The sequence below is a fragment of the Pagrus pagrus genome (genome assembly GCF_965226575.1).
Source record: "Pagrus pagrus genome assembly, chromosome: 21".
Classification (NCBI taxonomy): Eukaryota; Metazoa; Chordata; class Actinopteri; order Spariformes; family Sparidae; genus Pagrus; species Pagrus pagrus.
In genome coordinates, this window is record NC_140208.1 from 5,546,858 (window position 1) to 5,559,798 (window position 12,941).

Sequence of the window (12,941 nt, forward strand, 5' to 3'; positions counted from 1 at the left end):
TGTTTTTGTAGACGTCGCACCGTCATGTGAGCTGCAGTATGTCAGCAGTGACCAAAGAAGGATTTAGACAGATACTGTCTTAAACTTCATCAATAAAACATCCTCTGTGAAGTAGGTGATCGTGTTCAGCATCATACTCGGCTCTTGGAAATGTGAAAGCCACAGATACCAAGTCGGAGTACTTCATCTGCTTTACATCAGCACAGGTGCACCTTGAGACAGGCAGCTAGATGCTGTAGTGTGGCAACCTAAGGGAGCTTTTAAACCCGTTTGTAATCATTTGGTTGGACAATTTATTTATTTAGGCGTATGCACCATGCACAGTTTGACAGGAGGCAACATACAGGACCTGCCTTAAACCTGTAATCACTGATTCTTTTGTTTTTGTCCACTTGGGGGCAGCGCAACAGGTATCATTTGATACCATCGTTATAAAAACATACAAATTATAGCTGCTTTAAAGGTCCAGTGTGTAGGATTTAGAGACAAAGATGTCATAAAATGTTCATAATTATGCTATCGTTAGTGTATAATCACCTTCCTTAAACTCATAATTAGTGTATTACTGTCATAATTGAGTCCTCTTCCATGGAGTCGATCATGTCGCACAGCCATGTTTCTACAGTAGCCCAGAATGGACGAACCAAACACCGGCTCTAGAAAAAGGCCCTTTTGCAATTTTTTTAGCACCATACGCGCTTAGTAGAGGAGCGTGAGTGAAGGGATGTTCAGTTGGTTGCAGTCTACAATTTACAACTTGATGCCACTTAGTGTAACTCAGTAAATGTAGACAACAACAACAGAAACCTCCAGGCTACACGCTGAAAATGACAAGTTACTCTAACCTGTCACTTAACAGGAAGGAACTTAACAAGCTACCAGGTGTTTACTTTTGCTGGGATTCAGCCATTTTAAAAGCCAGGACCACCCGTGTGCAAAAAAAAGTTCCCCCTGACACAATTTTGCTGGGCCACCGTCGCTGCATCCTGGGTTTAGCAGCGCCCGAGACGACTGCGATTGGTTTAAAAACAATACAAACAAACCGAAGTGTTTTCCCCCTACAGCAGGATGATGATGGCTGCAGCCAGACCTTTCTCCAGTGCTGACACAACACTAAGCAAGACAAGATCCCACTTAACCGCCTTCACTGGACCTTATCTTTATTGTGCCTTAGAGGTGCATATTCCCAAACAAATTTACAATAAATCAAATTACCACAAACGAAACGGCCCTCTGGTGTTACCTGTTTTCCCCAGTTGGTGATCCAGCCCTGATCGGACCAATGACTTCAGAATATTTATACATACAGTAAAATGGTTGAGAGGTTGATATGATTTGATTTGCTTACATTTAATACACTAATATATTAGGCCTCTTTCTAACCTAACAGACAAATGCAATTTTTGAGACCTTTAAATGAGTTTTCATTTTCATTTTCAAGTCATTTGTTCGCGTCAAGGTCTGCCGGGTGTGCGTCACACGTTCAGTCTTTTAGGCAGAAAACAGTGAGATTCTCAAAAATATATTTGAAGTAATCTAAAAAAAAATAAATCCATAAAATGCATTATAAAATTGATCATAATGAGATCTGTACTGGATTCTGGTTGGTGACTATCTGGTTCCCATGAGCCAGTCATGGGCGCACAGAAGGAACGAGAAGAGATCAGCAGCACAATCTTCACTCTTCCTCAGAGCGCTTCATATATGCTGTCCAAATATCCACCACTGATACTTTTGAGTCTCTCTCTCACGTGTTTTCGTGTGATTTTGCTCGTCACCGTCGTCTCATGACCACAGAATTATGTTTTCAGTTTTAGCAAAACCTGGATTCTCTCGGAGCTTCCAGTACGTATCGTTCGTCAGCCACACGTCCCGTCCACAGGAATCTTTGGCTTTCCTGAAGAAGAAGAAAATAATTATTGATACACACACATATATATATATTTTGCATAGATATTGCTATCATTCATGTTTTTGCATGAGAATATGATGAGAAAACCAGAGAACAGAACATTTTGTGTGAGTGAAAACCTTCAAAATATCAACAATTTGGAATAAAAAGACATTTCATGAAGTCTGAAGCTGAAGGATACTGCGATGGGCATTTTTCACAGTTTTCTTACAATTAATTGTGAAAATAATTGCTAAATCACAAAAATAATAATTGTGTAATAACATTTCAGTCCATCGAGCTGCTTGCAATCTTGCAGCTAAAGTCAACATCGCCATTTTTTAAGAACATAGTTTCGAGGTTTTCAGATGAGCAAATAATCAAAGCTCAGAAAAATGACCAAGTACTAAATATATGGAGACATTCATGCAACCATTTGTTATAAAAAAGCAATAAACAGATGATACAGGACATAATATAAAGCTTCAATAAACAGGATTGTAAAAGAAGTGAACTTACTTGAAAAAACGTGGCGCGTGCTCTTCACCCCTTTTGCTCAGCTCTTTTCTCCGCTCCCTCTGAAACTCCTCTAACTCATCTTTCTTTCTGTCTGATTCATCCACCTGTCCCTCCTCAAGCATCCTACGACAAGAGCAAACAGTTTAAAGAGAAACTTTAACACACGAAAAACAGACTGATCGCTGGAATAACTGATCAGAGAAGCATTAAAACATCAGAAAACAGCTAAAACGTGATTACATTTTTGATACGATTCCTCACCTTTGGTCAGGGCGCAGGCGGCTGTCTGTAGGAGGCAGGAGAGGCTGCAGGTCCGGGGGCAGTTCATTCAGCTCCATGGCGAAGGTGGAGAAGCCATAGTACAGCAGGTGATCCTTTGGCTGGGGATCTGCAGGGTGACACAAGTGTCTGAGGTGAGCCGCTGCACAAACGTGACGCTTGGATTTATGCTGATTAGCAGCTTTGGCATCATTTCACTTCTATTCTGTTTAAACCGTCCACCTCTACAGCGAAATGTCAACAATCAGGCTAATGACATCAACACATGACACTCCTCAAGGACAAACTCAAGGAGAAACAGGTCGTGTTCGTGATGGTCGTGGACTCACTCGGCTTCCAGACACATTTGGGAGTGGGCAGAGTGTCGCAGAAGATGCCTTCATGCCACAGACCTCCGAACCGGTGGATGACACTCCCGCTCTGGTCCAGCACCGTGCCCTGCACCTCGTTCTTGTTCGTTTCTGAACCCCAATAACGAGACTACAACGAAATACAAGAAAAAAATCAATATTAAAACATTAAAACAAAGAAACATTCAAAGAGAAAAGCTCCGAGTGGAACAGGAAGTGGTTTCCTTCACCTTGACGAAGGTGATCTTGCAGGTGCAGGCGTTGCTTTTGAGGTTGCGGATGGTGACCTCTCCGTAATGCTCCAGGTAGCGCTGCTGACTGAGGACGTTATGGATGCAGGTCACCACTTTGTTCCACTCATAGTGGTCTCCGTACCTGGACCAGACAAAATACAGCAATTTATCAAGCCAAAGTGCCATTCTCTGATTCTTCTGTTTGGGTTTTGAGCTCTTGCCTGGACAAAACTGTCATGGTTTAAGTTTTTACTCTTTGTCACTTTGTCTGTTTTCATCATGTGTCTCCTGCATTCCTTGTACCCTGGTCCTTACTTTTCCTTTACTCCTCGTGTTTCCAGCCCTTCATTTGGTTTGGTTTGTCTTTTCTTTGTCTGCCTTTTGTTCCTAGTTTTTGTCATCTGCTCTTGAGATATTGACTGTATTTCTGGATTCTTGCTTCATATTCCTCATTTAACGTATAAGTAAGTATGAGTATAATTTGCACTTTCACTTTATGGCTACAGTCATGCCTTTTTGAATTAAATCTACACACACAGACAGACAGACAGGAGGCAACTGTTTACCTTGGAAGAGTGACATTCACCATTCCTGTCGGCAGGATCTCCAGTGACTTCCCCCAGAATTTATTCTTCCATCGTTGGTCTGTTCAGGAATAAAAGCAGGAGCTGTTTAGAAATAAACTGCACATCTGATCAGCTTTTCAAATGCATTTCTAAAGCAACATGAGTGGCTAAAAATACATGAGATCAACTGAAACACCAAGAAAAGAAATATGACTTTGTCACCTTGCCAAAAGGAGTAGTTCTCTGATTCTGCATGGCAGGCAGAGATGGGTGGATGGTGGCAGACCTGGTAAATTAATTATGATACCGTCATTATCATTTTGGAAGAAGAAGAAGTGCTGAAGAGATTTAAAGCTGCTGCACTGAAACACCAGATACTCCTGAATAAGATGTAGTGTAATACATGCTGTTTGTGAAGATACCTGCTCACTGATGAGGCGGAAGCCGCGGTCCTCTCTGATGCACTCGTAGGTCTCCCCCAGCACCGGGTTAAAGGGCTTGTAGTGGTTTCTGAACGTCGCAGTGGAGTAACCAGAGATAGCGAAGGCAGCAATGTAAACCTGTAGGAGATTCAATATTACGCTCCCATTGCCGTTGTGTTGAATTATATTGATGGGTGTTTCTTATATTTTGTCCACCCCGTTTCCATACATGAGTGGCATAATATTAGGAGCATAAGTACAGCACAACACCACCAGCTACTGTGGCCTCGATAATAAATGTAAAGTAGAATTATTAGCATTCTGACATCACAAATGGTAGACCTGTTGTATTAGGTTACATTGCATCTTGCAGGTGTACGTAATGAAGTGGCCAGCGAGTGTGTGTTTGAGTAGTCGTACCATCCTCTGGTAGGGGTCCGATGTATTGTTGGCAGTATCCAGCAGCTCGCTGTACTCCAGCTCTTCACACAGCCTCTGCAGCAGGTTAACGGGCTCGTTGAGAGCGGCAGGCATGGACACACGAGCCAAGTCTTTACCTGAAGAAACAGCACACGAGCGTCAGAAAAATGCTTTGGGCCAAATTAAAGTATATGTACATGCAGTAGGTCCTTGCCTATGTTGTTGTAGAGGATAGCCATGAGGCCCACGTGGCTGTTGTCGGGACAGTGAGCGGGCAGTGTTGTTCTCCGGCCGGTGCTCTTGGGAACGACACTGTTAGGAGTCTTGGAAATGCTGGCGCGATACTTCCGGGTGGCTGAGACTGTAATGGTGTGAAATGAAAATATATTAATCATAATCCAGCAATCAAAACTGGAAATGATTCTCAAGAGCAAAAAGTACAATTTGATATTTCTATTCAGGCAGTGAGTGAGTTGAACATTTCTAAAAACAATAAAACACACTGTTTTGTGTTTGTGTACTGACTCACATAGTTGCTAGAGTTGCTTAAAGCTAATAAAAATGTTATATTTAATGTACATGTACCCACCGTGTCCCTCCTCGGGCTCAGAGTTGGTGGTGCTTCCATCACTGAGTCCTGATTCATCAGAGACCTCAGAGGAACTACCACAAAGGACATCATCGCTGGCGTCAAAGTACTCCGCAGCCGAATCTGTGACTGAAGGAGGGCCGTGGGATGAGTTCCTCACTGCTGCCGGCTAACGACGAAGACGGAGAAGGAGAAGACAGCCATCAAAAACCACAAATGGAAAATGTGCCAGAGAATCCAGACGACAGGCGCAGTATGAATCCTACCTCGGCTAATGTGTTTGACTGGTGGATGTTGTTTGTTTCCCAGACTTCCTGCAGCTTTTGCCTCTCCTGGGACAGAGTTTCATGCACTGACTTCAGGGAAGCAAGCACTGCAGAGGAATGAAAGACCGAGACATTTCAGGGGAAATTTGGATGCATAATGAATTCAGATTCAGGAGGTTTATACTAATATGCTCCCTTTTTAATACTACATGCATGTTTTTCTGACCTCGTAGCGACATGGTGCAGATGTCCTGCTGGATTTTCTTGCTCTCAGGCGTCAGCGTGACAGGAGGAGGGGACAGCTGGGTGTAGACGTAGTCAGGGATGGAAGGGACTGAAGCGCCAAGGTGAGCCGAGCTGCTCAGGTGACTGGAGGACAGCTGTGAGGTGAACGGAGGAAGATGGTTGATTTAATGGTTAATTTAACAATCATCTTTAATATCTGTCAGTTTAGGTGTAAGGGGGTAAAAGTTCAAGAGTCACAGTTGTGTTCTGTTATCCAACATATGATGTTTCAATCCTAAGCGCTCTCGATTGTTGCTTCTAATATTTCATAGGCTACTATGAGCGCATACTCACTCAATCATTGGATTATGAATGATAGAGGAACAGTTTAATATTTTGCAAAATATCCACTTTCTTGTCGAGAGTTAGATGAGAAGATTGATACCACTCACATTATGTCTGTACATTGTGAGTATATAGCCAGCAGCCAGTTAGCTTAGCTTAGCATAAATACTGGAAACAGTCTATAGCCATGCAAGCATCTCTCTGAGAGCTAATTGCTAACCGCAGCCTGCCAACAGCCACAGTGTTATGCTGGTGCCTGTTTAGTGGGTATATTACCATTGACACCATCCTAGTTTAGCGTGTTAGCATGCTAACATTTGACAGCTGCTACAGTACTGCTTACACAAAAGTACAGGAGGAAACAACAAGGCAACAAAATCCATGAACCAGCAATAAAGCTCACAAATGAAGTTAATGTGTTGATATGTGGGAAACTATTTCTATAGCAAGAAAAGTTTCTTCCTGGAGTCTTCTTGTTCTCTGCAATTTTGTTTACAGATTAAACAAACTATATATATCATGTTATTTAGTGAGCTTTAGAGGTGCTGGTTGTTGGATTTTATTGCCTTTGCACAGTGCCAAGCTAGCTCTTGCCCCTCTGTTTCCAGTCTTATGCTAAGCTAACAAGCTGCTGGATGCAGCTTCAAGAGTGGAATTAATCTTCTCATCTAACAGAAAATGATGCAAGTCGTGCACTGACGGACGTGTCTCTTCAATGTCATACAAAAAAATAAGACCTGGGCCTGTTGTATCCCTGTGGTGGTTTTGAGTATTTTATACTATAATAAACAAAACTCCAGCACTGACACAGAACAGGTCTTCTGATTGTGGATCAGCATCTGAAGACGGCTTTGAGCTAAAACACATTAAATAAACTGAATTCAGCGAAATGAAACAGAGTCATCATTACACCTGTGCTTGTCCTGCTATGACAGGTGACTCTGTACCTGTACTGTAAAGACAGACATCAGGTTGAATACATGTTTCGTGGCTCAAACTTGCAGGTTTCCCGTCCAACCAGCTACTTAACTGTGTTCATTGTGCATTTCAAATTTAAACATGTTTGATTGGTAACAAAGAAAAACCACCAGAACTGTAGACCTTTGACCAGCTGCAAGGGTAGAAAACCAACAGTACTTTGGAAAACTACTACCATCTAAACGAACTATGCAATTCAAATTATTCTACAGATCAATATCATATCATTGTTATGTTCTATTATGTGGGAAAACAAGATTATCTGGCACAGAAATATGTTGAGGATGTTGAATTAAACAGCGCTTGAAAGGAAGGACATCTACTTCAAATACACCAGGCTGCAGCACAAAGAAATACATTATGAACACATTTACCTTTTTACCTGACAAACCTTTTCTTTACGTCGTTATTCACACACTCACAATTCATTTTATGGATGGCCTAATTTTTATGAATGAAGTTGTCTCATGGTTTTGCCTATTGCCAACTCACCGATTTAGTAATCCCACGAATAGGCTTTGGATTAGAGAAAGGCCCCAAAATGTTACTGGAGAATTCGATTTTCAAATACTTAATCCCAATATTGTATAATATAAGTCTTCATTTATGCTTCAATCAAAAAAACAATTAGTAGAAGTCGTTTCAAATCAACTTTAAAAATAAATAGTGTGAAAGAAAGAGTGAAAAAGTAAATGACAGACCATTCTTACCATTCCCAGGGCCTCCACTCTGGACAGTGTGCGGGAGTGGCCCCAAATCTTCCCTGACCTCGGCTTCTTCGGCTTCTCGAGGGAAAGATTCTGCGTCGAAAGAGATTCAAAAACACAATATTTACCACAAACAACTTCATTTTCACGTGATGCTGCTTAATGCTGGTTAAATTAGCTGCTCGAAGCTGAACGGCGAGTCCGACCTGTATGCTGATGATGCGCTTAATGTCTCCATTAGTGACAGCTTGGCTCGTCTCCAGCGTCTGCAGGCTCTGGATTAAGCGGTTTAGCTCAGAAAGGTCCAAATGACAACGGTTCAGCTCTGAAAGAAGACATGAGAGGTATATTATAAGTAGATAAGACGCCTGTGGTCATGTATTTTATCCACATTTATCCAAAGTGTTTCTTTCAGACTCTCCCATTGATTTGTGAATGTTGTGTCTCTGTAACTGAGAGTATATACGACAAATACCTTGAGCGCAGGTGTCCGGGTCGTGACTTTGCTGCAGCCAGGCCGACACTTTGCTGTTCACAGCGGTGTTCGCTGAGGGCAGCACTCCTGAGGCCGCGACTGAATCCACCATGCGTGCAGAGTTCTGGTGACACGATAACAGAGGGGAGTCGATAGAGGAGTTAATCTGAGACTCACTTTGACTCACCTGTGAAGAGTTTGACGTTATCGTTTGTTTGATAGTCACCAGATCTCCGTTTCTCTGAGCGAGTCCGGCCACAGTGCCGTGGGACAAAGTCTGCAGGAAGCCGCTTTGAACGTGAGCCGTCTCGTTCTTCTTGAACAGGCGGTGGGCTTGTAGCTTCGTCACCCAAATGTAGAAGAGCTCATGGCTTTTTGCCTGGGAGAGACAGGTGTCGTTAACGTGAAGTCACTCCACGTATTTGTTTGAAAAATAGCAGCAGCATTTGACGACTGCACTTACCTTCATGTGATAGAGAATGTCTCCTGCATCCAAGTCGATCCGATTTGATTTCTTGTTTATCGACATCACTGCCAGGCTAACATCGAGGGAGCCCTGCACTCTCCCCCTGGAGACCTTGAGTGGAAAAATGTACGTTTAAGCATTTTCAAATGTGTAAGGTGGAAAATCATGTTATATAATGTGGCGTTCACTTACATCGTGTTGATGTTTGGAGTAACGCAAGATCCCTGCTTCCAGGACAAAGTATCGCTGAAGAAGAGATCAAACGACTTCTTTATAAAATCTGACTTCATTCATAAAACCAACCTCCTGTGATGACAGAGATGTTGTGTTTCTCACCTTGTGCCAACCTTTCAGAGGCCACTTCCTCCTCTTGAGAAGATATCCTTCACAGATACCCGGCAGGGTCATGTCATGAGGACTGTCACCTCCTGTGTGCATTTCCACCTGAGGGTCGTCGATCACTTCCCAATCTTTGATCACCTATAGACAGCGTGAACGGAAAAACAAGTTTATTTAGCTGCGTTAAGATTTTGACACTTCTTCTCTGAGGGCTACCACCCTGTCAAAGTTGTTACTCTAGGTGTCTGAGAACATTATAGAAAGGATCCCGACAGAGATAGACCTTTTTGTTAAAGAGTAAAATCCCTTTTTTTGTGTATCCAGCAATCCTGCCAAATCCGCCAGACTCCATTTACAAAAACATTCATTTTACCGTTGTAAAACATACTTCCTTCAAACTTATCAGAAACGAAATGAAACTCACCAAAGCCATCTTGGTTTTTCTTTCCATTGTTTCAACAATCACCAACTGTGGTTTTGGTTGAAATGTGGACTTAATTCATGTCCTCAGATCTGGAAATATCAGGAGAGGAGCGAGAGCAAAGTATGGACATCTGAGCGTGTAGAGCCAGAATATTTTCACATCTAACACGATGAATTAAGGGTTTTTTTCGACCAAACCAGAGATGGTGATGGTAGGAAAGACTAATAAAGAAGGTTTGGGTGAGTTATATTATTATACTTTGTTTCTGATGAGTTTGATTGATGTGTGTTTCACAAAAAGAATAAAATTAATGTTTCTGTAAATGGAGTCTGGTGGATTTGGCGAGAGCGATCTGGTGACTGTTTCCGGATAGCGATAAAGGATTTTACTCTTTAAGAAAACGGTCTGTCTCTGTAGGGATCCTTTCTGTAATGTTATTAGACACTTAGAATAACAATCTGAGCCTGTCACTGGCAACAAGAACTTTAAGTGGACTTACTTTGACACTCGAAGTTGCCCACAAGGATTACGTTGCAGCCAGGAAAGTTCTGCAGTCAGTCCAGTAGATCGTCTCAGCTGGCATCTATGAGACGATCTACTGGACTGTTTCCAAAACTTCCTGTACTTATTAGTCTTTCACACCAAAGTATGTGAACATATTGTTAGAATAAGTCTTCACTTTAATTTGCATTAAATCTTGACTGATGTGAAGCCTCACCTGTCTGGAGTGGCGAGACGACAGAGTGCTGCTGCTCCGAGAGTGCGTTGGCTTCCACGTCGGCGAAGACTTCTCCAGGCCGCTCGCCAGCGATTGGCTGCGGTTGAGTGAAGATCCGTATGAATCCATTTCAGAGCGCAGACCTCGGACTCCCTGTGGTGATCAGCTGGATGTTGAGAGAGATCCACATTTAATTAAATTTTTTCGACAGTGTTTTCATTATATGATACTTTATATTTCTAAAGGAAATTATTGTACTTTTTACTCTATTTACTCCATTTTACTGTATTTAGCCATTTGAAAGCCATTGTGATGAGTTACTTTACAAGTAAAGATTTTTACACATGCAAAACAAGTGATCAGTGTCTAATATGAAGTATCACACCCAGCAGGATATGAAGTGCTGCTTAATCAAATATGTATCAATAACTAATAAAACCAATAACAGTATTATTTGAACTCCAGATGTAAGTATTTGAAATTTACTTAAAGTATATTTTGTTACTGATGCATCTAAAATTGTACTAAGGCAAAGTTTTTAATGCAGGTTTTTTTTACTTATAATCTAGTACTAGTACTAGAGTACTAGTGCAGCCTCTACTTAAGTCAACATAGTGCAATTTAATGTAAATACTTCTTCCACTCCTGCTTTTTGTTTTTTTTTTTACCAATAGTTTTGACCGACCCAGAATTCAAAATCCATATCTACACTTTCATGACCGCTGGAAATCAAAGAGAAAGTGTTAAATAGGCTCAGCAGCGCAGGAGATAGCACTCTGAGTAATCCAGTTACCTAACAGAGGTGGGAGCTGAGCTGTGATCATGTGATGTCGTAAATGCTTGCCTGGACACACTTCATGTATCCCGGAGCCTCATCTAGATCACTCTGGATCACTCTGGATCTTACAGTCACCACACTGAGCACCGAACTCAGACGACTAATGTGAGAATATTTTTTTATGACATATTTCAATCATCCAGTTCTTAAAAATCCCCCAAAATATATTGTTATTAATGCATCTCAGCACAGTCACCAAGCTTTCAAATATGTGAGGTAAAAACAGGAACAGCCCACGAAGATGTGGAGTCATTCTTGTGGCTGCTGTGTCACAGAATAATCTGTTAATCTTAAATCTTTTGAACATGGGTGGGGCTGCTTAAAGAAGGCACAAACACCCAATAACAGGCTCCAATCCAGCGAACGAGAAAATGGTTGTGAAATATCTGAGATGTAAATATCAATTAATAATTCTTGCGAGATCATTTGGGGGCTGAACCTCATTTACGACGACACCAAGTCAAAACAAAACCAAGTAAAGGAAACAAAACGAGGAGATGCGTGACAAAGAAAAGGCAGTTTAACCGGTTATAGGACATAACTGAAGGATAAAATCCAACTTCGTCACACGTGATTTGCACAAGATGGTGTCACAACATGGGACACCATGACCAACGCGGCCTGCAGGGAGAGGATTACCGACCTCTGCTTAATTGGTTTTTCAGGGGACGTTTTTAGCTTCTTGTCACTCGGACATGGAGAAACAAGATCCCAAGGCAGAGAGCGCTGACACAACATTAAAATGTGCGAGGTTGCTGACCACAAATGCAACAGAACAGCAGTTCTGCCCATTAGATTGGTATTAAAATAGCACTTTTGAACAAGTCTAGTCCTTTGTGGACTTAAAATTGAGGTTCAGTTACAAATTAGAGTAAATACAGTGCAATGCTTTGCTGTCAAAAGGTTTATTGTAACTAATTAAAACTCAATGCTTCCATAAAGGCTTGTGTCAGAGTAATTGTGTGTGATTTTCATTGTCGATTAATCTGTTGAGTATTTTCTTGATAAATCGATTAGTGGTCTAATCAGTGACATCGTCAGATTTCTTGTCTTTGCCACAACCCAAAGATATTCTGTTGACTGTCATCAGGGAATAAAGAAATCAGAAAATATCCACATTTAAGAAGCTGGATTTAATGAATTTCGACTTGAATTCTGACTAATATTCAAACTGATTAATCGACTATCAGAATAGTTGCCGATTAATTTAATAGTTGACAACTAATCGACCAAAACATTGCACACACGCCTTTGCAGCATCTCTGGTGTGCATTTGATTTGCAAACTTAACTTTATTCACTAAAGTAGAGACGATACAATTTTTAGTACGTCTCTATATTTATAACGTCATCCCTGTGAAGACGCAGTGAGAATATAGGCCATCTGCATGGATAAACAATGAACTGTACGCAACATCCAAACGCATGTCCCTCTAAATCTGGGCAGAACTCGCCAGGCTTTCTGTTACGTAAGGCCTGGAGAGGATGAGAGTAAACTGACCTCGGTGATGAAGGCATGTGGTGGAAACAGGATGAAAGGATTTGCAGGTTTCTGAGCTCGCTTCAAGAAGGAAAGTAAAAAATATACTGGGAGGAAAACATCTGCTTTTGGTTCAGTTTCCACAAGGAAAACTATCTTTTCAGATCTGCAGTCTTTTGCAAAAAGCAGTTGAAGTTGTGAACTTAAACTTCTGCCGTGGTCAGAATTCAACCTTCCCTCATGTTTTACTCAGACGAGACAGTCGTGCTGATCGTTCTACGGACATGGAGGCCAACAAAACAAGTCAACCAAGGTGAAGAAGAAATTCTGGGCAACAGCCACCAAACTGTACGGTGCCAGATGGCGGGGTTAGGATGCAGAGATTATGACGGCTATAATCTCGTTTTTGGAG

General features: G+C 41.7%; 1 protein-coding gene across 1 annotated transcript; it reads right to left on the bottom strand.

Moving 5' to 3' along the window:
• Positions 1 to 1,785: 1,785 nt before the first annotated feature.
• On the bottom strand, positions 1,786 to 10,341 carry osbpl7 (oxysterol binding protein-like 7; the record flags this gene model as incomplete). The annotated part of the gene is made up of 22 exons (XM_084341749.1): positions 1,786 to 1,897; positions 2,411 to 2,533; positions 2,672 to 2,798; positions 3,019 to 3,169; positions 3,270 to 3,414; positions 3,839 to 3,917; positions 4,061 to 4,124; positions 4,261 to 4,398; positions 4,681 to 4,817; positions 4,895 to 5,041; positions 5,270 to 5,438; positions 5,536 to 5,642; positions 5,762 to 5,915; positions 7,576 to 7,599; positions 7,794 to 7,883; positions 7,997 to 8,115; positions 8,266 to 8,389; positions 8,492 to 8,644; positions 8,729 to 8,842; positions 8,924 to 8,977; positions 9,068 to 9,211; positions 10,213 to 10,341. The coding sequence occupies 22 exons, from the start codon at positions 10,339 to 10,341 to the stop codon at positions 1,786 to 1,788; spliced, it is 2,604 nt and encodes an 867-aa protein (XP_084197875.1).
• Positions 10,342 to 12,941: the final 2,600 nt, after the last annotated feature.